Source organism: Mus pahari, chromosome 2 (assembly GCF_900095145.1).
Source record: "Mus pahari chromosome 2, PAHARI_EIJ_v1.1, whole genome shotgun sequence".
Lineage (NCBI taxonomy): Eukaryota > Metazoa > Chordata > Mammalia > Rodentia > Muridae > Mus > Mus pahari.
In genome coordinates, this window is record NC_034591.1 from 142,003,954 (window position 1) to 142,030,283 (window position 26,330).

Consider the following 26,330-nt stretch of genomic DNA (forward strand, 5'->3'; position numbering starts at 1 on the left):
GATCTGCTGAATTGGAGATACATACAGTTTTAAGCCACCTGATATGAGTGCTGGAAAACAAACCTGCGTCCTCTACAAGAGCAGCAAGAGCCTATGAGCTCTGAGCCATCTCTCTAGCCTCTGAGGGACCTTATAAATACAAAGAAATAATGTGAATCATAATAAAACCCAAGTCTGTCCAGTGAGTATTTAATATCAGTAACAATGGTTATTGCTCAAAGCATACAAATTAACTTAAAATCAGGTAACTAGGTGGGTGTCACAGCACCCACCACCACTAGGGAGGCCACGGTAGGAGGATTGGGAGAAGGATTTGAGGCTCAAGGACAGCCTGGGCTAGAGGAAGCCCTGTCTCAAAAATCAGAGCTAAAATCACACAGAAAGCTAACTGAAGACCGGGGTTTTAAGGACGGTGGAGCAGGTAAGGTGGGGAATGACAGTGCAAGCATACATATGGGTAAAATGTACAAAAACCATGGTTACTTAAAGCTGCTTGTCCTCATGGTAACACAGATGTCTCATAGCTGAGAACTAGGCGAGGCATTGCACATTTTACAGTAAATATTAGACCTTTTATTAAAGTGATCAGAAACAGGTTGATATTCTCATCATAAAAATAATTGCTTTTATTGACAGTAAATGAGAGCTTCCTGAGAAGCTGCATTAGCTGTGATGGGCGCGGAGGTGACAGCTGTCAACCTTGGGCTTCGTCTAAGGGATGAAGACGCTGCTTCCCCTTGCTTATGTTGACCACAGAAGACTCATTTTAGCAAAACGTAGACACACAAGTAGATACATGGTATCAATGAACACATTTAAATCTTTTCAGGTTTATTAAAGGTTTTGACAATGAAAAGTTCATACAGCTTTATGAAATTCTATCTACTGTACACTAACCATCTGTCCCCATGTAGGGACACCTGCTGCAGTACAGTCAACGTTTTAATATGTACAAAAGCAGAATTCTTACTAAAAAGACCTGGACAAAGAGAGCAAGCTTGTAATAAACCTGAAGAAATGTAGTATGGGAAAGATTTCAGAAATGCTTCCTGAAGGAACCCAAGATGCCCCCGTGCCAGACAGAGCTGGGAGACATGTGATTACAGATGTGCTGCAGAGCCCAAGTGACAGTGGCTTATTATCATAAGAAAACACAACATACTCTTCAGGAGTGGCACAAGGAGAGGTCCCAGAACCCTTTGCTGAAGGACAGAAAGGCTTTGATGAGACCAGAATCACACACAGACATGGTCCTTCATGTGACCCATTAAAAAGTTCTTTTATGTGGAAGCTGAATACGACAACCCGCTTTGCAGTCCCAAGGGCCCCAGTGGTCCTTTCCTGCTACCGCACTTGGCTGCTTGTGGCACTTGGATGCAATCGCTTAACTGGTGCTAATCGGGAGAGGCCCAGACGCAGGCTCTGACTTGGGGACTTGGCGGGTGTTCCTGCTAATGCATTGCTGCTAGAGTTTCTGCTCCCAGAGGCAGCTGCAGGAGAACACAAAGGCAAACGAAGGGTTAGGTCCGGCTCTACAGAGCCCATCATGAGCTGCAACACATCAGGAGAAAGACCCACACTGACAATCAGGAAAAGCAGAGGCAGGCAAAGCACCCTAATCTGAAACCCCCAACTCCAACACCTTCAAAGTCTTCAGCTTTTCTGGCTGTGGAACAAAACACATGTAAAGACAAAGGCAGACTTGCCAAGGCATGTGTTACATGTTTCAGTGCCCAGGCCTGGGCACTCACTTAAACTGGGGAGGCCGTTAGGACTTAGGGCCAAACCTTGTTGCCAAAAAAACCAACCAAACAAAATTGTTAATACTCTTGATGCTATGATAGTCATGGCTGTGTCCTTAGATTTTTGAAGTAAGAATGTCTCTATTTACCGAAGTTTTATTTCTAGCAATGAGAACAAATGCCTGATAAGGAAATGGCAAGATGATAAACTGAAGCACTAAAATATTAATTTGGAAGAATTTGAAATAACATGGGACCTGCTCACACATAACTCCTGTGATATATTCCTAAGGTGGTGGCCTTGATAGCACGTTACCATACCTGGGGGGACCCACTTGGGCCTCTTGCTTTCAGCTGAAGGGCTGCATATTATTGCTGGTTTCCTAGTGGCCTCAGAAGGAAGACCAACTGCCTGGGGTAAGGATGGAGATCCTGACTTGATGGCAGCTGGAGCTGGGTCTACTGAAGTCACTTATTTGAAACACATAAAAACAATTGTCATGCAGGAACATAATGTTCAAGTCTAAAATGATAAGAGAGCAGAGAGGTGAAGCAATTTGCCTGTCGTCTGACAGCTACTGTTGGAACCCAGATTAGAAACCATGTTTGACTTCTAGGGTCATACTTGTAGTCATTTTACAAATAATGCCTCTTCTGTATGGGGTACTCCTAGAGAGCACCCTAGGGTTATAAAGAACACATGATGTGGGCATCCCGTTCTCCAGAAGCTTCCTGTCCTGCACTTTTCTTCAGTGGGAGGAGAGCAAAGTGGAGAGCTGTGTCTACTGCAGTGTGCTGAGATTCCAGGAACACACAGAAGGAAGGACCGTGGCATCTCGAGCATGTCTAGGAGGTGCAGAGGGAGATCACAGGCTGAGCCAAATCCTGACTGAGGGGAAAGGTGAGTGGAGGTGTTCTTGGCACAGCGAGTAGAGCATGCAATGCCAGAGCACAAGCTCCCCTCCTGTTTAATATGGATGGAGCCAGGATGTGAAGGGTGAGGAAGGGGAGGAGGGCGAGCCAGGCTGTTCACAAATCGATTTTCTCAGGAGTGAACTCCACGTTAAAACCTTCTTTCTGGGTTATGGTGATAAGACACCTGCTAGAAGGCTGAGGCAAGAGGATTAACAAAGGCTAAAAATGGTTATGAATAAATAAAACAAATTTTGTTAATTTGCATTTTTTGGTAATCTATTATACAATACAGGTGCAAAAACAGTCTAACTTTTGAACACAAGAAACAGGTGTTCCATGTCCAAACTGTCACAAATTCTCACTGCAAAACTGACACTAAGCATGTTACAACTGGGTCCTCAAAACAGAGATTAGGTCATGAGGGAAAGCAAGGCCTTGAGCTCACCCAGGCCTGCCTCACAGTCTGAACATCCAGACAACATGGTCCAGCCTCTAAATGGGACAACCTGGGATTAAGCTCTGGGCCCTCAGAAATGTGTACAAATTCCAGCACATCTTGAAACGATGTGAAGGTTCTGATGGTAAGATGTAGGCGCAGGGTGTTTACAAGGAGGGCTACATGCTAATGGAGGTGGAGGGTCCATACTCAGTCTTCTTATGGCTACCAGGGCTCAGTGTTCTTAGCTATTTTCCCTAGCCACAATTCCTTTTAACTAGAGATGTGCATTCGCAAAATGTTAGAGGGCACAGGCAAAGATTGGAAACCCAACAAACCCAGCCCTATACAACAATGGGTTTGGGAGCAGGCTCACCTGATGCCTCACATTTGGGTTTTGATTTCCTTTCCTTCTTTTCCCCTGTGGGTTTCTTCTGCATTGTTTTCTTCTTTGTTTCTTTACTTCTTCTCACACCAAAGTCTTCATCACTTTCTTCATTCTCATCAAACTCAGGATCACTTTCTGAATCTTCACCTAAAACAAAATTACACATTGTGTCTTGGTTCTAAAACGTGAGACTTCTGTCATGACTTATGCCATCTGCCATGGCCCCCACTGTCACTCAGTACACTAAGGATGCTCTTGCCTCCATGAAAGCATGGTTTCTGGCCTCAAATGTTAGCCTCTCCTGACCTAACACCTCCCTGTCATTCCCAGCAGCTTTTTATAACCTTCACACTTCTTCCTCTTCCTCCTTCTCCTCCTCCGTGGGGCTTTACTTTCTTGTCCTAGAGCTCAAACCCTGGAATCCACACTTGCTGGACAAGTTCCGCTGAGCTGCCTGAGACCCTTCAGTTTGTACACCATCACTCTAAAAACATTCCATATGTGTTTACGATCTGGTGACCCACCCTTATTGGAATTTGTTTTCTCATTACTATCTCCCTAGTGCCTAGACGATAATATACATCATAAGCATCAAATATTTGTTCAGTGAGTGAACAGATCTGTTATTTGCTGACAGCATGGTAAAATCTAAAACTCTGTATCTGATTGGTATTAATGTACAGACTTATTCTTTTAAATTTTTAACACATTACAATTTTGTCAAGGTTGCCGTATTTTCCTTGCCCTCATTTCTATTAAGTCTGAAAACAACTGATAATAAAATAGTTTCATATTACTTTCAACTCAAAATACTTCATATGTTTCTACTAGTTATATAAAAAGCTGAAGCCTGTTGGAAGGTCAAGAGTTGTTCCATGGCTAGTGACAACCCAGTCTGGCTCTCCAGGCTCTAACTTCCCTAAGTTCTCGCATGTCCTAGTCTGTTTCAGTGCTCACACCTTTCTCTCAGTCAGAAATGTGACTTCATTCTTTTTGTTTTTCTAATGCTGTTTGTCCAGTTATGGCTTAAAGGTTACCCCTAGACAGTTTCTCTCTATGTGGCCAAGTTCAATTTAACTGTTCTATGAGTTCTTCAAAGGCTCAGTACAGTGCCTTGTATGCATCCTGGTCTCCAAGAAGTTTTTACTGAATTCCCATAGAATTAACTTGAAGTGGGATACAACTCACCAGTCGCACTCTCGGACTCAGCATCATTAGCACTGCTGCCACTGCTGCCTTCTGAAGGTACCCTCCTCCGCTGAGCCTTGGCTTTCAATGTTGATTTTCTCTCTCCTTCAACACTCGAGGCGTCCCCCTGCTCTGTGATCTTGTCCAAATCTTCTGGAGACAGGAGCACCACTGAGAACTCCAGGCAGACTCTAGGATCTCTGCTGCCCTCCTTGACTCTACTGACACACTAGCAGGCCATGCTGGGACACAGTCCATTAGTGTCCCAGGAACAGACTCTGGTTTTAAGGGTAAGTCTGAAACCCCAATGAGTCATTGCCAAAGAACTTTCCAGATGTTCCTGGGAAGATGCAGCCCTTTCTTAAGTGGGCACCTACTGTGGAATGAAGGGCTTGAGTAGTCATGACTGTCTAGTGTGGAAGAAAGTAGGTCCTCAGTCAGAGAGAACAAGACTAAAGCATAAAGAAACAAGGCCAGGAGATAAGAGAGAGCCTTATCACAGGAAGACTGTTAACAAGGAAGACTCCTTAACATAGTGTAAGAACTTAAGTTAGAAAAATAGCACTGTGAATGAAAGAACTGTTACTAATATCAAAACTTACCTACATCGTCACTGGCTACACTGCAGTTAGAGACATGAGGAGGTTTATCCGTTTTTTCTGTTTTCCCTTTGCCTTGTTTGTCAGTGCCTAACACAGGAAGGAAAGGACTTCAGATGCATCCTAACCAGTCATTGTCTAAAAGTAGGAAGGTGATCACTGAAACATACTAACACATATTAGCACACAGACTGGAACAAACCATCTCAAACTCATACCAGCACAGTGGTTTCACCTGGAGGAGCTAGCACATATTCTGAGTCTGAGCTCTAAAGTGACTCAGGTTCAGTCAGACTCCAGACGTAAACTTGCTCATCTTCTCTATATTTAATTCCCTGACCTATAAATTAAAGATAATTTATAGTAAATAAAGATAATTATAAGTAAATAATATCATTCTGTGTGGACAAATCCACAGTCATGCTAACTTAAGCTCTGTGGTGGCTTGACTGTCCTTGTAAGCCCACATATTTGAGCACTTTTGGGATGTGGAGCCCTGCTGAAGGCAGTAAGTCACTGGAGGCTTGAAGAGTTTAGGCTCAGTCCCTTCTAGTCTGCACTTTCTCCTCCTTGAATGAGAATAGAAATGTGATCAGCCAGCTGTCTGCTCCCACACCTACTGCCATAGTCCCCTGCCTTTATACTCACTGGAACGCTCTGGAATCACAAGACAAAATAAACTGTCTTCTTTAATTTCAGTAACTGATACAAATGCTTTCCAATCGTTACATCCTAAAAATGATAAACTGCTGGAATATTTGTATGGTAGCTATGCGGCCTTGGATTCACTCACTATAAAACAAGACGCAACCAATTTTGAGCATTTAGGAGACTTTTAAATAATGCTATTGACAATGTTAAGTTCCTGTGTTATGAAAAGCATTACCCAGTGAGAAGTGCCATTTCCAAGGGAAACTCCTGCTATAGGATTCAGTATCTTCTGTGACGAATTCTGTTTTCATTTTAGATACAGTGTATGACAGCACTCATGAAATTTCTGATTTCCTGGTTAATAGCCTTCCTAATCAAAATGGTTTATTTTTAAAGAGGTAAAACTAACTTAAAAATTAAAAGCCTCTATGCCAGTGCCTGGCAAATACAGAAGTGGATGCCCACAGTCATCTATAGGATAGAACACAGGGCCCCCAATGGAGGAGCTAGAAAAATTACCCAAGGAGCTGAAGGGGTCTGTAACCCTATAGGTGGAACAACAATATGAACTAATCAGTACCTCCAGAGCTCGTGGCTCTAGCTGCATATATAGCAAAAGATGGCCTAGTCAGTCATCATTGGTCTTGCTAACTTTATATGCCCCAGTACAGGGGAACACCAGAGCCAAGAAGTGGGAGTGGGTGGATAGGGGAGCAAGGCGGGGAGGGGACATTTGGGATAGCATTTGAAATGTAAATGAAGAAAATATCTAATAAAATAAATTAAAAAAATTAAAAGCCTCATTCATACCATCACATGTACAAGGTTACAGTTAAAAAAAAAAAAAATCACAGAGACCTAGAAGTCACAGTCACACTCTGAAGTCTGAGCTTCTATGAAGGCTAGTGCCTCTAATCCTTTCTGTTGTTTGCTTTATAAGACAGGGTCTTTCTTTGTAGCCCTGGCTGTCCGGGAACTCTCTGTAGACCAGACTGGCCTCCAATTTAGAGATTCACCTGTGTCTGCCTCCAGAGTGCTGGTATTAAAGGCGTGCGCCACCAGGCCTGGTTAGTACCTCTAGTCTTAATAGATCTCACATATTATTGCTATTAGGACATGCTCAAGAAACCAGAATTTAAAGGGTAAGGAAGTGAACTGTTAGGATTGTACAGATCATTTCATCAAGACTGGACTTTTAATACAGAGCAGCATCATGCTGTCAAGCAGTCTGCTGCTCAGGGTAAATCCTAGGCTCCTTTATGTACGAAGCACAGAGGTGCTATGTGTGGACACTGATACAGCTACATAAAGAACTGACTCCAGGGATGCCCGCTGCCAAGTGCTCTTCTTATAGATTAAGTTGTATTCTTTCCTCTGTGAAGGCCTATCTTAAACATGATTACAAAACAGTAAGACACTTTTAAAGATAAATACACAGGAAATACTTACTTTTCTCTTCGGACTTCTTCACTTGGTTGGTGAGTGTTGGAAGTTCCTTCACAGATAAAGCCAGGGCAACTTCTAGACCTCTCTGGAAGACCTTGTCATCTAAAGCCACCCTGAAATATATGTGTGAGTAACAATGGGGTGTTAATACAATTAGTGCAGCAATACCATCAACTCTAAAGAGCAAACTTTCAGATTTTCCTGCATTAGTACTTAAGAGCAGCTTCTGTCCAAAAATGTTCCTATAGCATGCATCCTTAAGTGGCTGAGATTCCTAAAGTGCAGGGAGGTGGTGTCCTCTACATGTAGCGTGTGGCAGGAAAAGCCTGCACCACTGCTGGCTACTACCCTAGTAACTGCCCTTTTCCTTTACTATCAGCTCTGCCTAATACAGCTCTGGCTTAACATAAGACAGACTCTGCTTAATCATCACTCCCACCTAGAGATCTCTCAGTCTTATCCACTGCTGTGGCAGATATAACTCTTACAATAAATTTTTAGCTCCGTTCCTCTGAATTTAGATTTTCACAAAGATTTTACTACATACTGTGTAAAGACACCACCCTGGTTGGAATACTAAAAGTATCCTCAAGGAGTCTTTAAAGTGAACCGGGTAAGGAAGGAGGTGGGGAAAGAAGCCATACCAGCAATGAGCCTATAAAAAGCAGACTGTAATGCTTGCCTGCTCAAGTGGACCAATAGTTGTAATTATTAACAGGAAAACCGCAAAGATAGATGAGGAAAAATTACACAAGGGAAGAAAACTGAAATGTACCTTTAAGAACTTATTTTTGAAGTAAGTTTTACTGGTGGGGATAAATATGGTCTCAATTCTATACATGCATAAAACTGTCAAAAAGTCTTATTGAGATAGAATTCATGTATTAACTACTTCTCCTCCTTGAGATAGGGCATCACACACCTAAAATGTCCTCAAAACTCACTATGAATGCAGCAAAGCATAACTTCCAACTTCTGGTGTTCCAGAATTCTTGAATACAAGGCAAACACTCCACCACTAAAGCTATGTCCACAAAATCCATCCTTTTAGATTTCAGCAGCTTTCAGTATCTCCAGACTAGCTTAATATCACCACTATCTAGTTTTAGAATAGCCATAGCCATCAGCAGCCACTCCTGATTATCCTGTGCTTGCTGGGTTTATATCAACTTGACATATGCTAGAGTCGTTGGGAGAGGGAGCCTCAATTGAGAAAACGCTCCCAACAGATTGACCTGTAAGACTCTGATGCATCTTTGTGATTGAAGTGGGAGGGCCAGCTCACTGTGGGTGGTGTCATTCCTGGGATGGTGACTCTAGGTGCTATAAGAAAGCAGGCTGAGAGAGTATGCAAGATGGCAGCACCTATGGAGCTATTCTGCTGGTCAGGGGACTGGGGACTGCGGTCAGTGGACCTGGATAGTCTGGCCATGCTGAACTATACCAGATTTACAGGTGCTCCACTGAAGGTACACAAGATCAGCAATCATTGGCAGAGCCCTTCAGGAACTCTGGCTGCTCTTCAAACCAGTAATGGAGAAGTCATCACAGAACCATACAAGCTCATCACCCATCTTCGTAAAGAGAAGAACAATGCTGTCTATGACCTGTCAGCCTGACAAGAACAGATGCTCCAGCCTTCATGTCTCTGTTGGAGGAGAAACTACTTCCTGTGCTAATCCATACTTTTTGGATAGATGCCAAGAACTATGTGGAAGTGACCCGAAACTGGTATGCAGAGGCTATGTCCTTTCCCCTCAACTTCTTCCTGCTTGGCCACATGCAACCAGTACATGGAGCGCCTGCAGCTGCTGTGTGGTGAGCACAAATCAGAGAGCGAGGAGGAACTAGAAAAAGAGCTGTATCACTCAGGAGTGCCTAACCCTTCTCTCTCAGCGTCTAGGCTCTCAGAAGTTCTTCTTTAGAGATGCCCCTGCCTCCCTAGATGCCTTTGCTTTTAGCCATTTGGTTCTGCTGCTCAGTGGGAGTCCCCACCTCCAGGGCTGCAAAACCTGTGTCCACTGTATCCACATCCTCAACTTCTATTTTCTTTGGAATGGAGCTGAGGTGCCACCTCCACGCCAGACACCAGCAGGTCCCGAGACCGAAGAGGAGCCATACTGGCATCGGACCCAGATTCTCTCTGTACTGGCAGCCATGGTGGGCTTTGCTCAGTGTTGGAGACCAGGCTGAGAAAAACCAGGCCTTTTACAGCCTGCATCTGAGAGCCATGTAGTTCTTTGTTAAGAGCCGAGTCACCCCCTTTCCCCTCAAGGCTGTTCATGGGAATCAGCAGATTCTGGCCCTAAACAAACATCAGGGACTGTTAAAAGAGTATCCAGCATTCCGGAGCTGCCCCGAGCTGCCACCTTGTGCTGTAAAGGAGGACCCGGACTTCGAGATAAGCTGCCTGGCGTTCCGGAGCAGCAGCAGCAGCACTCTGAGATAAATCACAAGAGTTTCAAACCTGCGATCAGCATCCCCTCATTTGTCCTTCGCTCTGTTTCTTTTGATTGTTCCTCAACCCCTCCCTATTCCCCCTCACCGTGTATATAACTAAAGCCTTTTTCTTCATTAAAAGACAAAAGCTGCTGCGTGGTTTCCTTCTCTTTCTCTTATTCCCATTCCACCTTAGGTTCGTGATCCCCCTCGCACCCATGAAATAACTTGTCCCTCGGGCCGGGAAAGCTCAGTGGCATTGTTTCTATCCAGTGGACAAGCCCTGCTCAGGCCCCAGTCACCCAGGCCTTGGGCCTGGCTGAGGATGAAAAGGACTGATGTATTCGTGTTCCCAGGACTTATTTTTCTACTCATGTGTTCCAGATGTCCCCTCATCTCCCCACTGTTGGAACAGCCAAAAATGGGTGCTGTCCCCAGATTAGAATTGTTTGTACTTGAAAGAAAGAAAGAGAGAGAGAGAGAGAGAGAGAGAGAGAGAGAGAGAGANAGAGAGAGAGAGAGAGAGAAAGGAAGGAAGGAAGGAAGGAAGGAAGGAAGGAAGGAAGGAAGGAAGGAAGGAAGGAAGGAAGGAAAAAGCAAGCAAGGAAGGAAAAAGCAAGCAAGCAAGCAAGCAAGCAAGCAAGCAGGATGAGCAACTCATGAAGAGCAAGCTAATAAGCAGCATTCCTCTATAATCTCTGTATGAGCTCCTGCCTTCAGGTTCTTATCCTAACTTCTTTCAGTGACGGACCATGTTGCGTAACTGTAAGCTGAAATTTTTTCTTCCCCATGTTGCTTATGGTCATGGTGTTTTGCCATGGCAATAGAAACCCTACCAAGAATATCATCACCCTTCTCTCAGTCCCAAACAACCAGCAATCCATTTTCTGTTGGCATGGACCAGTTTACTCTGGACACCTCATACAAATGGAATATATAGTATGTAGCTTTGTGTCTGAAAACAAATGACTTTCCCTGGCTCATTCACATTACAGCATGCATCTGTAGTTCATTTTTTTGTGGGTAACAGTCCATGACAGAGAACACATTTTATTTATCCAACTGTTGGCTGACAGACATCCAGTTGCTTTCCTGTTTTTAATACTATCACAGTGCTATAAATATTGACACAAAGTGGCGGTATTTTCAGTTTCCTTGGGTACTATCTTCCTCACAGACAGAATAGTCCTGTTTAACATTGTGAACACTGCTAATCTGCTTTCTTGGGTACCTGTGCCATTTCCCAATCCCACCAGAAATGTCTGAAGGTTCCAGTTTTGCCACATTTTCATTAACACGTATTAACATCACATAGTTGAGAAGTGATTAGCAGGTAACAAGAGTTATCACACCGTGGCTTCCACTTAGGTTTCCCTGACAGTGAATCATGCTGGGCATCTTTTTTATGTGTTTGATGATTACTCTTGTAATATCCAAAATAAATTCAGGACTACCCAGTACCTTCCCCCTTCAAAAGGACTTTTGAAACTGTACTAACAGGACAAGTACAGAGTCAGATAAAAAGCTGGCTGACTAAACAAATACAGAAACATAGTTTTAATAGTCAAAATTACTAAGCTTCCAAAACAAGATTAACAGTTCCCCTGCTCCGCCTCACACTAAGAACCTCAAGGACAGACAAAATAAGAGTCACCCTATACAAACCAACCAATGTCTAAAAAGGTTATTGGCTACACCAATTAAAATAAGCCAAACTATCCTGGTGCCTATATCCAGTCCTTACAAAGGTATAAAAAGTGTGTTCTTTCTTTGTTCTGGGTCTCTCCTCTGGCCTGCATGCTGAGAGGGGGTTCCCCAACATGTTGGATAAGTAAAATCCTCATGGGTTTTGCAATGATGACGGTACCTGCGGTCTCTGTGAGTGAGTGTCTTTTGACAAGCTACAACAGTACTTTTGGAAACACTTATTGTGATAGTTCTGTACACTGAAATTAGACATCAGTCTCTTACTGTAGAGCATAAGTGCTCTTTACAGACTTTGATGCAAGTTACTTAAGCTGTATCTGCAAACACTGTTTCCCGCTCACAAGCTGTGCTTGCCTTATATTTAAAATCCCATCCATGATACTCAGAAGCAGAAGCCAGTACACAGCTTGACATGCTATGTCTCTCAGTGCTGACACACTTTTCAGAGGAACCCACGGCAGCTGAGCATTACCCACCCCACCCACCCACATCCTTTCTGGACTACAGCTTTCAAGTCTCTTGGGATTCCTTTCTCCTTCTTGGTACCAAACGATTGTTTAGGAATGTTTTAAAATGCCCTTAGACTTGCCCTGCCTTTTAACAAAGTAGCTTTGTGAGATCGAAGCAGCAGAAATAGGTGTAGAGTCAGCAGCATTACTAGTTAAACAGTTTTTTTGGTTGTATGTATGTGAATTTATTTCCCCAAGCCAGAAAGTCAGAAAGCACTTAATGACACTTACGCGTGCTCCAGACAGCACTCCCCGTCAGCTCAAGCCTCCACTGAACTGAGGTTCCGAAGCCGCGTATCTTTTAAGGGAACAAATCTGATGCCACATGCTTTTTGGGTCTTACCTCTCACCTTTTTTTAGGGGGTTCTGTTGGTAAGACCTCTTCTTTTTGGAGATTCTTCAAGTTAGGTTTTGGTTTGTCTTGCTTTAATACCTTTGGCACAGTTTTTGACTTGTTTACAGGTGTGGATGCAGAAATAAAATCATCTATTTTTGTATAAATTAAAAAGCAAAATTATTTTTCTTGGCAGTTTAATCACAGTGTATCCACATTCTATATATAATCAAGTTTAATTCCTATACCTAAAGACAATTTGTCTCGCTGATGATGAACACTGGTCTATTTAAGAACACCAACCTACCAAAACCCAATTAACTGAAAACTACAAAGGTATATTAAGACAGTACATAGATGTCAGACCTAACAATTAGCTAAAAAAACTATAGAACCACTAGGAAATTTGTAAACTTTTACCTTACTAAGTGGAAGGAATGATCTTTAACTGAACTTCCCAGTGTAGCCCAGCATGTTTGCAAAGGCACATTACTAGAGAAAAACCAAGTCTAGGAAAACAGGAAGCACCACCACGCACTGCTGCTTTTCTCAGGTTTTCTGTCTTATAGTCCTCAAAAGTCTGTGGCTCTTCTAGGGATATTAAAAAACCACATGCACTACCCGTGAATGTGTACTTTCAGGACACATGTACTATTGACCACGTACCTTTTAAAAGAATGTGTTAATGTTTCTTTCACACATCCAGATACAGAAATATAACTTTCTGCACATTCTACCCTACCCAGGATCATGAACACAACTGGCAATCTATAAGTACCTGTCACATACCCTTGACAGCAATAGAAAGCAACAACTTATCTGCCAAACTACTTTTTTCTCAAGTTGAAGACACAGGGCAAAAGAGACTTCTCTGAACTCAGGAACTGCTAAAGTATTTGACTTAAAGGAAACTTTGGTGGTCTGGGAAGGAAATGTAAGACATCTAGGGTAAGCCTGTAGCTCAGTGGTGGAGTATTTACACAGCATGAGTGAGGTCTGCTCCCCAGCGAAACTCTCCCAACACACAAATCAGCACACACACACATGCAGAGGAAAAAGTTCTTACTTCAACACGGTGTAATCTAATGAAATGTTTCTCAAACATGGATCAAAGTTCTACCAACAAAGACAAACATATAACCGGTACAACAAAGCTTAAAACTAAGCTTTCAGGGTTTAATTTTTCCATATCTAACTCTGAGGAAATAAATTCCTCAGTTTATTAAAGAAAAGTAAAAAAGCTCTACTTACCGTCAGAGTCACTGCCAGAATCCTCAAACTGTGAATAATTGATTGGTTTTCTAGTTCTATGATTAAGACAGAAATTTTTCATTACTGTAAATATTAATTTTTTACCTTCACCTTAAAGTTATTAATAATCTTGAAGAAAGGAAAATGTGTTTGGAGTCTCTCTAAAGTACTTCAATCCAAAGCCAAGAACTTGGCATCAACTGAAAAGCAAAACCCATACATAATACACATAATAGGAAGAGAAATTAATTCAGGAAACCCCCAAAGCAAGAAGAAAACAAATATTATCAATTAAACTTTGTATTCTGTTCAGTGGTGACTGGGTATTTATAAACTGTGTGCTGTTCTTTGCTTACATTATAAAGTACCTGTTCAGTTTTAACCATATTTTAAAAATTCTGTCAGAGCAGAGCTATGGCTCACTGGATAAAAAGAGTATGCACTGTTCTTTCAGAGGACCTGAATCTGGTTCCCAGCACCCACACCAGGTAGCCCACAACTCCCTGTAACTCCAGCTCCAGGAGGATTAAAAACCTTCAGGCTTTCTCAGACATTGCTCTCACATGCATATACCCACACAGACACTGACACCTAAAACCAAAACCAAACAAAAAAGTCTTGAAAGAAATCCCTCTACAATACCAAATATGTTTTCTTAATGAAATGTACACTTTACAATAGTCTGTCCCTAGCATCTTTGTAGGAACTAAGTGGGCAGAAGAAAAGGATGCTCAGTGTACAAAGGTTCATCTCCTTCCTCCGGGAAAACAACATAAAGCTGTCCCGCCTTCCCTTCTGTCATCTATTACGTGCCCCCAAGCTTGCAAGCCCATTCTTTCAAACAAAAATGGGAGTTCTGTGAAAAAGAGGCTTATCCACTGTCCAGATCAGGGTTGAGACTTAAGTTTCCCCGAGAGAGCAGTTTAAATGGGAAGGTGTTCTTGGTACTCTCCGACTCGCCAGAGTTTAAGAATTTGACAGCTACATAAAATACGAAAGCATCTTAAGAAGTTGTGGGATTGAAAAATTAGTAAGCAAAGCCAAAAGCCAAGTATATCTCAGGTTGAGTTGTAACAGACATGGATTCTTATCGAAGCATTAAACACAAATTACATATTGTATTTAAGAGACTCACTAGGGTGAGATATGCAGGAAACCATTACTTTTTAAAAGATCTTTAAAAACTTGGGTATGTGTACACGAGTACAGTATCTGCAAAGGCTAGGGGAGAACACTGGGTCCCCCAGAGCTGGAAGGAGCTGGAAGAGTTGTAAGCTGTCTGAGGTGGTTAGGTATGGAACTTGAGTCTTCTGGAAGAACACCAGGCACTCTTTTAACTATTGAGCCAGCCCATAAATGCTTGTTTTTAACAAATATTTGAGTATGCGGCAATACAAACTACGAGGACTACAACCACTATAGCCTCAATTTGTGCCAACAGTCCCATCACCATTGCAGTATGAATGACAGAAGAGTGAAGACAACCACTGGTTTAGTTTTACTGTAACCAAAGTAAAGAGCTAGTGAGATGCAGTGGCCAGAGTCACCTGCTGTGCAACCCCGATAACCTACTGTGACTCCCTAGGATCCAGGAAAAGGTAGAAAGAAGAGAAAGGACCCTACAGTCAGCCGCTGAATCAAGACAATGTATGTCTACCACCATTCCCACCCCTTTTATTCACACAATAATTTACAAAACAACAACACCCCCTACACACACACACACACACACACACACACACACACAAAATAACAACAAAAACCAGACCACAGTCATGATCTCATGGGGCTTCTGAGGATTCAGGGAACTAGAACGCTGTGACTATTACTATCCCAAATAACAGCATTACGTCTTCAGTATCTGCATGCCTGTCACCTTCCAATTTCACCATGGAAGCTAGAGAAATCTAGTCCTGCCTTCTAAACCTCATTATCTCAAAGGTGCTCATCTCAGTCGATACAGAGAATGCCTTGACGTAGCTCAGTCCATAGATCCAGTCAACCTTGATTCTTTGTTTTCTCTCCTCTATATCCACTTGTCAGAAGTAGCTAAACTTGGGCTGGAGAGATGGCTCAGTGGTAAAGAGCACTGACTACTCTTTCAAAGGTCCTGAGTTCAATTCCCAGCAACCACATGGTAGCTCACAACCTTCTGTAAAGAGATCTGATGCCCCCTTCTGGTGTATCTGGAAACAGCTACAGTGTACTCATAAATAAATTAAAAACAAACAAACAAACAAACAAAAAACCTAAACTTACTTGCTCCATCTCCACACACACACACACACACACACACACACACACACAGTGCCAAAGTCACACACAACTGATAGCGTCTCAATTTTCCCCCTGCTTCCACTCTGGCCACTCCAGTTCCCACTTAGAGCCAACCAACAGCCAGTGGACTTTATAAAAGTGAAATGAGGATAACTCAGACCCTCCTCCACTGAAACTACAGATTTCCCATCTGTCTCAAATAAAATCCAAACTCCCAAGGCCTACAAAACCTTAACTACTTGGTAATCTATCTGACTCAGTCCTCAATCCATCCCCATGCTTGTTCATCCCACACCTTCACTCTGCTTCTCAAACATGGTGAACCTTGGGCCTTGGCTCCTATTTCATGTGAATGCCCCTTATATTTTGCCTAGATAACCCGTTCATATGATTTAAAGTAAGGCTTTTCTCCTTCCTCCTATGTTACATTGTGGTGGTTATTTTGTCCCCCCCGCCCCCGTTATTTCTCCCCACCCCTCTTCCAACAGAGTGTAACCTCCAGCTCGTAGTACAATACAGGCTTAAGTGAATTCACTACGTTTATTGTTGTTTGTTTTTGCAGGACTGGGGATTGAACCTGGGGTCTCTCATCTGCTAGGCAATCACTGGACCACTGGGCCGTAGTCTCAGCTATAGTCAGACATTCTACTAAATGGATGGCCGGTCTGGCATCCCGGTAGTGATCGCGGAGAGAGGATTCCAACAGTCTAACGGAAAGCAGAGAGGAACTGGGGCCGTGTGACAGGGCAGCACGGCTGGAGCTGGAAGTTAGATGGGCCTCTCCGCCTAGGGATTTGAGGGGCACAGAACAGGCACGCCTGCTTTTCCTGTATCGCTGGGCTCTAGGGCTCAACGTCTGACGGCCACATACCGGGGTCGCTCGCTCGCTGTCGCCTTAAGCGCGACTCAAATGCTAGCCTGCCAGGTCCCTCTGGAGTGGGGTGAATCGGCGGGCGACGGCTGCGGAAGGAGGCCGAGGGGCGGAAAGCGGGATGCCAGGCGGGCCCCTCTGAGCAGCGGGTGGCTCTCACCGGAGACTGGCGACGAACACCCAATCGCGCTGCCCTCGGTCGGATCTCGTCCTCTCCCGCAACCATGCATGACAGTGGCCTCCAACGTCCCCACCCCGTCCTTCCTCCCTGCCCCGCGGGACGTCACCAACCACTCACCTGGTAGGACGCACCATGGTGTCCTGCCTGGCGCAGCAGCGCTCTGGAGCTGGGCAGCGGCTGTGGCGGTTTCAATTCCCGCCCAAAAGCAGACGTCGCGCCCCACGCCCCGCTGCGCCAGCCCGCCAATCACCGCTCGCCTGCTTGAGGTGGCGCCTGCGTGCTGAGGAGAGAGCGCCTGCGCACACGCACCGTGGCCCGGGCACGCCATCCGGGCCCTGTCCGCCATCTGTCGGCCCAGACCCAGCTTTTGTTTTGCTCCTGCACTTTCGTCACAGTAGCGATTTGGTACCGAGTCTAAAATACAATATAAAAGTAGCTAAACGCCTCCAATATTTAGAATGACTAACTTAAAGATAACTGGGACAAAGGGTTTCTTGCATAGGAATTTTCCTTGGCGCTTGAGGAAAAAGAAACCTGAGTTCCGAATCTGCCGAAGCGGATCTGCTGGCAGTAAAAAAAATAAACAAGAAGTCAGCTGACCTATATGGTCAGTTCTGCGTTGACAGCTCCAAGTGGGCTTTGGTGTCTGATGAAAGAGGTGAGTTCGAGCCCACAGCGAAGAAGCCCCTTCAGTATGGAGGACCCAATGACGGTATCTGGTACAGACTTAACAGAAGGAGGCTCCTAGGGGCCGCCTAAAGTGCTGGAGCGCACCTTGCCATTGCCAGTTCAGTGTTTGTGGACAGCTAGGCTTGTCGTTTTGCACGTTGCTCTGACAGGGTGCAGGCACACCCAGAGAATCCCGAGAGGGAAACTGGGTTACGGTGAATTGTATCCTGAAAGCAACAGACCACGGGAGCAAAGAGTAACATGAAAACGTGTGTTTTTATTGATTTTGTTCTGTTCCACGTTACAATGTATTCTGATTACTGTCTCGCCTCATATCGCACCTGTCCCTACTAACTTGCCCATCCCTACAATCTCCGCATTTCCACCAGTCCCCTTTCCAGATTCATGACGCTGTGTTTTGTTGTTGTTGTTTTGTTCGTTTGTTTGTTTTGTTTGTTTTTGTGACCCAATATCTTAATTAGACCAAATGTGTGACTATTGAATTGCAACTACTCATTGGAGCCTGGTGGGGGCACCCGTGGACACACTACTGAAAAATAACTTTCCTTTTCCTGAATCTGCCCATAGAAAACAGTTTCCTTAGTGACGCATGGGTTCTTCTGAGTCTTCTCTCCTCCCTCGACTGCTGATGGGGCTAATTTTGTTCAGACCTCTGACACTGCAGTGAGTTTACGATTGTAATGGCAGCATCTTGTCAGAAGGTGGCATTTTGTCTTCCTCTCTATGTTCTGGTTTCTCTATTTTCCACTTCCTATTCTGCAGTGTTCCTTGAACCTTCACAGAGGTGGTATAAATGTCTTGTTTAGGGCTGAGTCCCCATCCACCACTTGTTCTCAGAACCTTTTGTCACCCGGAGTCTCTACATTCACTATTGTTCACTGGAAAGAGACAATCCTCTGATTAAGGCTGGGAGTAGCACTTGTTGTGGGTATAGACATGGTGGTTTGACTGTCTCCATCTAACTGAACAACAGTATTTTTGTCCCCTCCCCCCCATGGCCCGTCATCTTCCCTGCTATGGGTTTCTGACGGGGATCATAGTGCCAGGCAGGGGTATGCTCCTATAGAGCTGACCTCAAATCCAGTCAGAGCAAATTGGATACCCTCATAACTGTACCCTAGTGCACAGATGGGCATGTCTTGCCTGGCAGGTTAGTGGAGTTCATAGAGTCCACAGCTGGGTTGGACCAGTAATGACATTTCTCTTATAGCAGCCTCCATAGTATCTTCAGAAGATAGCCAGCAAAGAGGAAGCTTCCAGCAAAGTTCCAGCTTGACTTCTTTGTATCATCAATTGTGCTGTGCAGTGTCTTTAACAGCAGAGTTTATCATCTAGTTTTTACGAACAACCAAGAAAAATGACAAGAATATCTATTGTCCTGGGGGTTTACACACACACACACACACACATACACATGTATATATATTCACATATATATGAACATATATATGAGTATGTATATACATAGACTGATGGCTAGCTCTTAAAGGGACCTTGATTCCTACTGTCTTTACTACATTTTCTTTTCTCTGAATAGTGTTCAGTGTGCCTCGGGCAGCATCCTGTGCGATCTGTTCTTCTGTGCCCGTGCTCCCTACTTGGAGATCTTTCTTGTGTTCTCAGATCTTTTTTCTGTTACAGCTCATGCCCTTCAATGTCAAACATCTTCAAGCTACCACTGGGTTTCTGTTGTGTTTGTCTACTTTTATGAGTTCCATAAGCTGTGCACTTACATTCCCCAACCCATCATTCTTCCAACATTTCCTCTTGCCCCCAACTCTGTACCTTCCCTTGTATTAACTACTTGTTATTCTTGCCTAAGAGTAAAAGTACTTTTTGAGCATATTGTTGCTCTGAAATTAACTTTAAAATAACTTTTCATTTAAAAAAAAAGGAGGAAGCAGCATTTGATTTTTGTCACGAAGATAAATGCACAGGAATAAGCGGGAAACACTATAATAGACTGTTTGTGGTGGTGCACACCTTTAATATCAGCATTTAGGGGTGGAGTGTGTTGAGGCAGGAGAATCAAATATCTGACATCATCCTGGGATACATAGTCCTAAGTCATCCCAAGATGCACAGTGAGACTTCCTCTCTAATAAAATGGAAGGAAAATGAAGATTAGAGTAGTTGGTTTGCATCACACGGGGGCGGGGTGGGGTGGGGTATAGTCTCTGAGGGATGGGCTATGTTTTAGAGGTGTTCTGTGGCCGTTTGACTCATGGCTCTTTGGCTCATCCTACAGAAACCTTGCTGAAGAATATGAAGAAAAACCGAGAAAGGTTCTGCAACAAGGAAAGGGAATTCGTGTACAAGTTCCAGGTAGGATGTGAGCGCTTAGAGCTGAGAGTGCCTCTCAGGTTTCCCGTGGAGGAGAATGCCAGTCATCTGCATGGACGTCTGATGCTGCTGCACAGCTTGCCCTGCTTCATAGAGAGTGGTGAGGACGGACCTCCTTTTGTTTCTCCATAGTATTTATCGTTAGATGTTTCTTGGTAGAGCACAGATTTTGAACTTGGGATGTGACCCATGAGGTTGCACAACTGAGTGAGTGTCGGGCTCACAATGGATATGGCAACCTGAAACGGTTTTCAGCACAAGTGACCAAACATTAGTTCAAAGCCAGCTGTATGGTGTGGATTGAAGGTGCTCGAAGCTTGCTTTGCACTGCCCATGCCACTGAGCTGCGCACTGCCACTGAGTGCTGCCCCCTACCAGTGAGTGTGCCCACTGCTGATGGATGAGTGCTGCCCACTGCCACTGAGCTGCCCACTGCCACTGAGCTGCCCCCTGCCGGTGAGTGGTGTCCCCTGCCGGTGAGTGGTGCCCCCTGCCGGTGAGTGCTGCCCCCTGCTGGTGAGTGGTGCCCCCTGCTGGTGAGTGCTGCCCCCTGCCGGTGAGTGCTGCCCCTGCCAGTGAGTGCTGCCATAGCCTCCTGGCACAGACTCAGACTGCTGTTTGCACTGCGTTTACTGTCCGCATGGCTTTCTGTTCTTGTAGAAATGATGGTTTCCACTCCTCCTTCCTCAACACTGAAGCTTCAAATTCCTGTATCTTCAGATTGTATTGTGTTGGAATGTTTTTGAGTTTAAACATTTTTTATTGCATTTATTTATTATGGAGGCAAAGCCTATATGTGTATATAAAAATTTGCTTAATGAATTTTGACATGAAATTAAAACAGAATTGCTAACACTTTCTAAAAAGCCCTAAAATACGTGTTTTGGCATCTTATACTATGTATTTATGAAAAATAGTATTTTTTTTTTTTTTTATTATATGTAAGTACACTGTAGCTGTCTTCAGACACTCCAGAAGAGGGCGTCAGATCCTGTTACAGATGGTTGTGAGCCACCATGTGGTTGCTGGGATTTGAACTCTGGACCTTTGGAAGAGCAGTCGGGTGCTCTTACCCACTGAGCCATCTCACCAGCCCGAAAAATAGTATTCTTGACATTGGCAATTATAAAATCAAAATGAAAAAGTTAAGTATACTTTCAGTATTAAGTATTCAACCATGATTTAATTATTTGTATTAAAATGACCAAGCACATCCATTTCATTAGTACTCGTCTTTTATTTTGTGTTCATGGGGTGAGGGGATGTGTGCATGTATGACTCTATGTTTATGAGGTATATCTGTGGGGAGTGTACGTGTGTGGGGTTTGTGAATGTGAGTGTGTGTGTGTGGGTCATGTGTGTGTGTCAGGAGAGGTTATATGTGGTCATGTGTGTGTGTAGGGTTCATGTGTGGGCATGTGAGTGTGTGTGGAGGGGTTATGTGTGGGCATGTGTGTGTGGAGGTGGCCTGCATCTGTCAAGATCACGACAGTGCCCCACAGGCCTGTGCACGTGCCACTCTTATGGATCATCTTCTCAGTTGAAGTTCTCTGGGAGATGCCTGACGGGTAGAGTTGACAAAACAACCAGGAACCTGTACATCTGAGTTATGTAAGTCTGTATGGTGAGAAGGAGTCCACTTTATTTTTAGACCTTGTTCTCTCAGGTACACGCCACCAACTAGAGTGGTAAACAGGTTGTAAGGGAAGCTAGAAGCATTCTAGCATGTCCTATCATATAAACTAGGGATCAGGATGCAAACAGGGCATGTCCTCACCCCATTGGTAGTTCTCAGAAGGCTGCCTCATCCCACACAAACACTATCATTGGGAACTGGTTAGAAATATGAATTCTACATTTTAAATTTTTAAAAAATTATATATTTATTCATTTTGTTTATATGCACCTCTGTGTGTGCATGTGCATACCACAGCACATGGGCGGCAGTCAGAAAACAATTCTTAAATCTCTCCTTCCATCATGTGGGTCCCAGGGACCAAACTCGGGTCATTTGGATTGGAGGTAAAATTAGATTTCACAATGGAATGCTTTAGCCTACTATGTGTGCATCTTGCTGAAGATAGAATTTGTCATCCCTCTTACAGACTTAAAAGATGCTCTGAGCCAGTTTATAGAAGAAGAATCCCTCAGAGACCATGACAGCGATGCAGAAGCATGCTTGGAAGCTGTTAAATCCGGCGAAGTAGATCTGCACCAGCTGGCAAGTACGTGGGCCAAAGCCTACGCTGAGGTAAGATGGAGGTCAGAGTCTCGCCTCCGGACACTGCAGACTTTGTGAAGATGCTTTAGTTGTTGGAGTCATATGAAACAAAGGAGAGAATGTACAACATATGTTCCGGCTTCTGTGTTTCTGTTCTATGTCAACGTGAATGAGCTCCTAAGACAAAGCATTTTTGTTACATTTTTGGGGTGTGTGTGTGTGTGTGTGTGTGTGTGTGTGTGTACATGTGTATGTGTTGCTTGTGCCACCAAGCACTTGTGGAAGACGATTTAAGGGAATCATCTCTTTATCTTCCACCATGTAGGCCCCAGTGAACTAGTTCTTGGGTCCAAGACCAATCTTTGTTATTTTTTTTATGAAATAGTTTTGGAATAATACCTATAGAAACAGGAAGCTACTTTATTCTGCATAGTCCTTGGAACATGCTTACATAAAAAAAAATCAGTCTGAAGTTCCAGCTGAGCTGATGTCTTGACTGACATCTGACAGCCCACAGCAGTGATCAGAATTTATTCTCAGCTCTGGTTAACTTCTGTTCTCACTTGTCTTCATGTAGTTGTCATTATTTCTCTGTAGTGTTGTGCAGCTAGTATGCCCTGTCTCATGTGATCCAAGATGCCACACACATTATTATTTTATTTACTAACTTCTGACTCTTTTTAGAATACATTTTTAATAATCAATTGTTGTTCTGGTTGTGAATTATTACATACAAATTATATTTATTGTGCTGGATAGTTTTATGTTAACTTGACACAAGCTAACATCTGAGAGGAAGGAACTTCATTTAAGAAAATGCTATCATAAGATATTTCTGTAGGCATGCCTATAAAGCATTTTCTTAATTAGTGATTGATGGAGAGGGCCCAGCCCACTGTGGGTGTTGCCATCCCTGGGCTGGTGGTCCTGAGTTCTACACAAGAAGAGACTGAGCAAGCCATGCGGAAAAAGCCAATAAGCAGCACTCTTCCATGGTCTCTGCCTCAGCTCCTGCTGCCAGGTTCCTGTCCTGCTTGAGTTCCTGCCCTCAGTTCTCGTGATAATGAACTGGAACTGGGAGTGAAATGAACTCTTCCCTCTCCCAGTTTCTTTGATCATCATGTTTCACCACGGCCATAGTAACCCCACCTAAGACAGTGGTCGTAAAACACATTCAAATGCAACTCAAGTTAGTGGTGCGAGAAGTCTCACTATCCTGACATGGATGGCAACATGGATGGCATTAGCTTTGTTGTTCATCCCGTTGTGCAGGCACACATATGCATTGTGTATGGCTATGAGGTCATACTGACTTTCTTACTGTCCTGGGCACTTCTGTCCCTTGCTCTGTAGGAGTACCTCATTCCCTTTCCTAGGTAATCCATAATAACAAGTTAGGTTGTATCTTTCCTCTCCATGTTCTTTTGTTATATTTAGACAATTCTAGAATAACGTCTACATGTGTAAGTGCAGGGTCTCTGTGTCCCTGTGTGATGTGCAAAAGCACAGTCATGATATCCATACTTTTTCCTGTAGCGTGTTAAACAGCGGTGCTCTGCCTTGACTGACTGCGTGTGTCATCTCACAGACCACCTTAGAGCATGCGAGACCTGAGGAGCCTAACTGGGATGAAGACTTTGCAGATGTGTACCATGACCTAATCCACTCCCCGGCCTCTGAAACTCTCTTAAATCTGGAACATAACTACTTCGTTAGCATCTCAGAACTGATTGGTGAAAGAGATGTGGAGCTGAAAAAGTTACGAGAGAGGTAATACTCATTTCTTGTGTTATTATAATTAAATGTTACACTGAAATATGATAACCTGTAGGGCAAGCTGTTTGCACTTTTACAAAATTACAACACTATGCAAAATGCTTCAAATGAGCTGTCTTTTTTGATCTTTACCACAGCCCCACACTTAGCGTCTTCATTGTGCATGTGAGAAAACCTTGGCTTACATGAATCCACTGATTTATCCAAGAGCAAGCTAGAATTTTAACCCAGTGGTTGAGAAAGACTTCAGAAGTATTACCCCTTCCTCCTTGCTCTGTACTTGCTGTGAACCTCTTGTGAATGGCCTTCCTCTAGGCCACGGAATCTTTCAGTTCTCTTACAAACATCTTGCATCAGGAAGAAAATAAAAGAACCCTAGAATCCTTCCAGGAACTTTTGATCAGCTTTGAATTCCTTCCATAGAGTCTACCTAAGACAGCAGGCAAAGAGTGCTTCCTCAGAGCAATGAGAAAGCTGCAGCTCCTTTGATGGGAAGTGAGACTTCTCAGGTTCCTCCTCCTGTTCTGTTAGTGTGATGTAAAGGGCATCCTCCTAGACAATCCATTTGACTTAGCAGATCCTTTATTACTTTAAAGGCATTTATATAAGAGTATGAGTATACATGCCAGTGAGATGAATTTTAATATTACTTGTATGATGTTTTTGTTGTGGAACCTTGTTAAGAGCAAATAATGCTTGATTTTTTTGTGGATGAATTAAGATTAATACCAAAGAAGTCAACTTTAATGAGATGCCATGTGCTCTTGTTTCTCATTAGCCTCACATTAGAAAACATTAAGACTAACAGTGTGTGATAACAGTTTTAGTTCAAGCTATTATAGTTAATAAAAATTAAAATATAAAACAATCATAGATGGATTTCATTTCTTTCATGATGCTGAACAATGAACCCAGACTTTGAGCCTTGTGTCTAAGGATTCAGCTAAGTGTCAATCAACAGCACTTATTGTGAGGGAAAGAGTCATAGCTATTCTGAACATTCCCAGCCTGTCTCTGTAGTTATGGCTAGTAATGCAGTATAACGATGAGTTATATTGTTGCTCTAGTCATCAGAAGTGCTCCAGAGATCAGTTATAACAGGCTGCAGGGTGCAAATAGGTTGTATGCAAATGCTCTGCCTGGAAGTCCCTGTGAGTCCCAAGGCTAACGGGGCTGCTCAGTTCCTTTCTGCCTCCTGTGTGTTCCTGGCTAGTGCTTCCAACAAGCCCTGGACTTCTTTAACCCCGGCCTGCTCCTCCTGAAGAGACCCTTTCTGGCCACCTGTGGTTGGACTGCCCTCTTTTCTAAATCGGAGGTGACTCCTATTCTGTTTATTTATTATTCTTTGAAACAGTTCCTACTCTACCACAGACAATGAATTAACTCACTAATTATTAACTCTCTCTGGAACCTGATGATTTTTTTCAATTGTGGTTTTTTGGTTTTGTTTGTTTGTTTGTTTGTTTGTTTTAGGAAACGTTATATTGTTTTAATATTTGACATTCAGGTTGCAGAGTTGTCATGCTTGGTATTCTGAGCCAGTCTATAATTAACATGTTATATGAAATAGAATAGACTCTCTTTTGAACTTAATCTAGGCAGTAGCTTTAAAAGTAATTATATGATTAACTGCATTTTAGATACATTCAGAAAGATGTAAATGTTCATGAAATTTTATTTGTTGAATTCTTTTTGTCTTTTTTTAACGAAAAATATCCTGCTTTTATGAAACCATATTTTAGATAGTTCTTTAAACATTAGAAATAATGGTAATAATATTTTTATCCACTAGAGGGAGTACTTGTAAAATATTAATGCAGATATGTAGACGTTTTTGTTTCTAAATGAATCTTACTTATAAGCATACTATTCACTGGACACTTTGTACTTTCTGAAACATTGGTGATCAGCAGTGGTGGTGCATAGCAGTGATCCCAAGAGGCAGAAGTATGAGGCCAGACATGGCTGTGTAGTGAAACCCTGTCTCAGAAACCAAATCAAGCAAAAAAGCTTATGGGACCATATGCATTGTATATAGTACAGTGGGAGCTAAATCACACAGAATATTTACTTCCAGAAGATGTTAAAGTGTTCATGTGTATATACTTACCACATCTATCCTACTTAAGTGTTATGAACAAGTATAAACTCAGTTTTAAGAACAATTTACTTAACTCAAATAACAGTAAAACTGTTCCATTTTGTTTATTATATATATTTAAATTTATATGTTTACTTATTTGTGTATGTGTGGAGTATGTATATAGTCATGAGGGTGTTTTCATGTGTGTAGGTGGGTGGTATTTGTGGGGGGGGTTGTGTGTGTGTGTATGTGTGTGTGTGTATGTGTGTGTATGTGTGTGTGT

At 43.1% G+C, this 26,330-nt stretch overlaps 2 protein-coding genes and 1 pseudogene across 4 annotated transcripts in view; 2 read left to right on the plus strand and 1 right to left on the minus strand.

Annotated features, from left to right (window-relative positions):
- Positions 1-550: 550 nt before the first annotated feature.
- On the minus strand, positions 551-17,145 carry Rad51ap1 (RAD51 associated protein 1). Of its 2 annotated transcripts, none has more exons than XM_021190601.1 (9): positions 17,052-17,145; positions 13,606-13,661; positions 12,371-12,506; positions 7,369-7,478; positions 5,272-5,358; positions 4,670-4,819; positions 3,470-3,628; positions 2,064-2,213; positions 551-1,490 (listed from the first exon to the last, which is right to left on the minus strand). In XM_021190601.1, the coding sequence occupies exons 1-9, from the start codon at positions 17,066-17,068 to the stop codon at positions 1,345-1,347; spliced, it is 1,011 nt and encodes a 336-aa protein (XP_021046260.1). In that variant the 5' UTR covers positions 17,069-17,145; the 3' UTR covers positions 551-1,344. The 2 variants fall into 2 exon arrangements, with proteins under 2 accessions (XP_021046260.1, XP_021046259.1); XM_021190600.1 differs by having other exon boundaries at positions 4,670-4,822.
- Positions 8,712-10,143, plus strand: LOC110316082 (annotated as a pseudogene). Its single transcript, XR_002380248.1, has 3 exons — positions 8,712-9,541; positions 9,686-9,867; positions 10,054-10,143. The product of XR_002380248.1 is annotated as a metaxin-1 pseudogene (transcript).
- Positions 17,146-17,531: 386 nt separating the features above from the next.
- C2H12orf4 (chromosome 2 C12orf4 homolog) overlaps positions 17,532-26,330 on the plus strand; it is a 34,698-nt gene continuing 25,899 nt past the window's right edge. The window contains exons 1-4 of the mRNA XM_029535299.1: positions 17,532-17,592; positions 19,873-20,067; positions 22,073-22,218; positions 23,777-23,958. Of these exons, the coding sequence (XP_029391159.1) occupies positions 19,890-20,067; positions 22,073-22,218; positions 23,777-23,958 (506 nt within the window). The 5' untranslated portion in view covers positions 17,532-17,592; positions 19,873-19,889. The remainder of the gene's footprint in view (positions 17,593-19,872; positions 20,068-22,072; positions 22,219-23,776; positions 23,959-26,330) is intronic.

Excerpts from the sequence above, each read along its gene's own strand:
- Rad51ap1 (XM_021190600.1), bottom strand. Across the intron at positions 12,507-13,605 it reads TTCTGGCAGTGACTCTGACG|ATGATTTTATTTCTGCATCC; the intron begins GTAAGTAGAGCT and ends ATACAAAAATAG. Across the intron at positions 2,214-3,469 it reads ACCCAAATGTGAGGCATCAG|TGACTTCAGTAGACCCAGCT; the intron begins GTGAGCCTGCTC and ends GTTTCAAATAAG.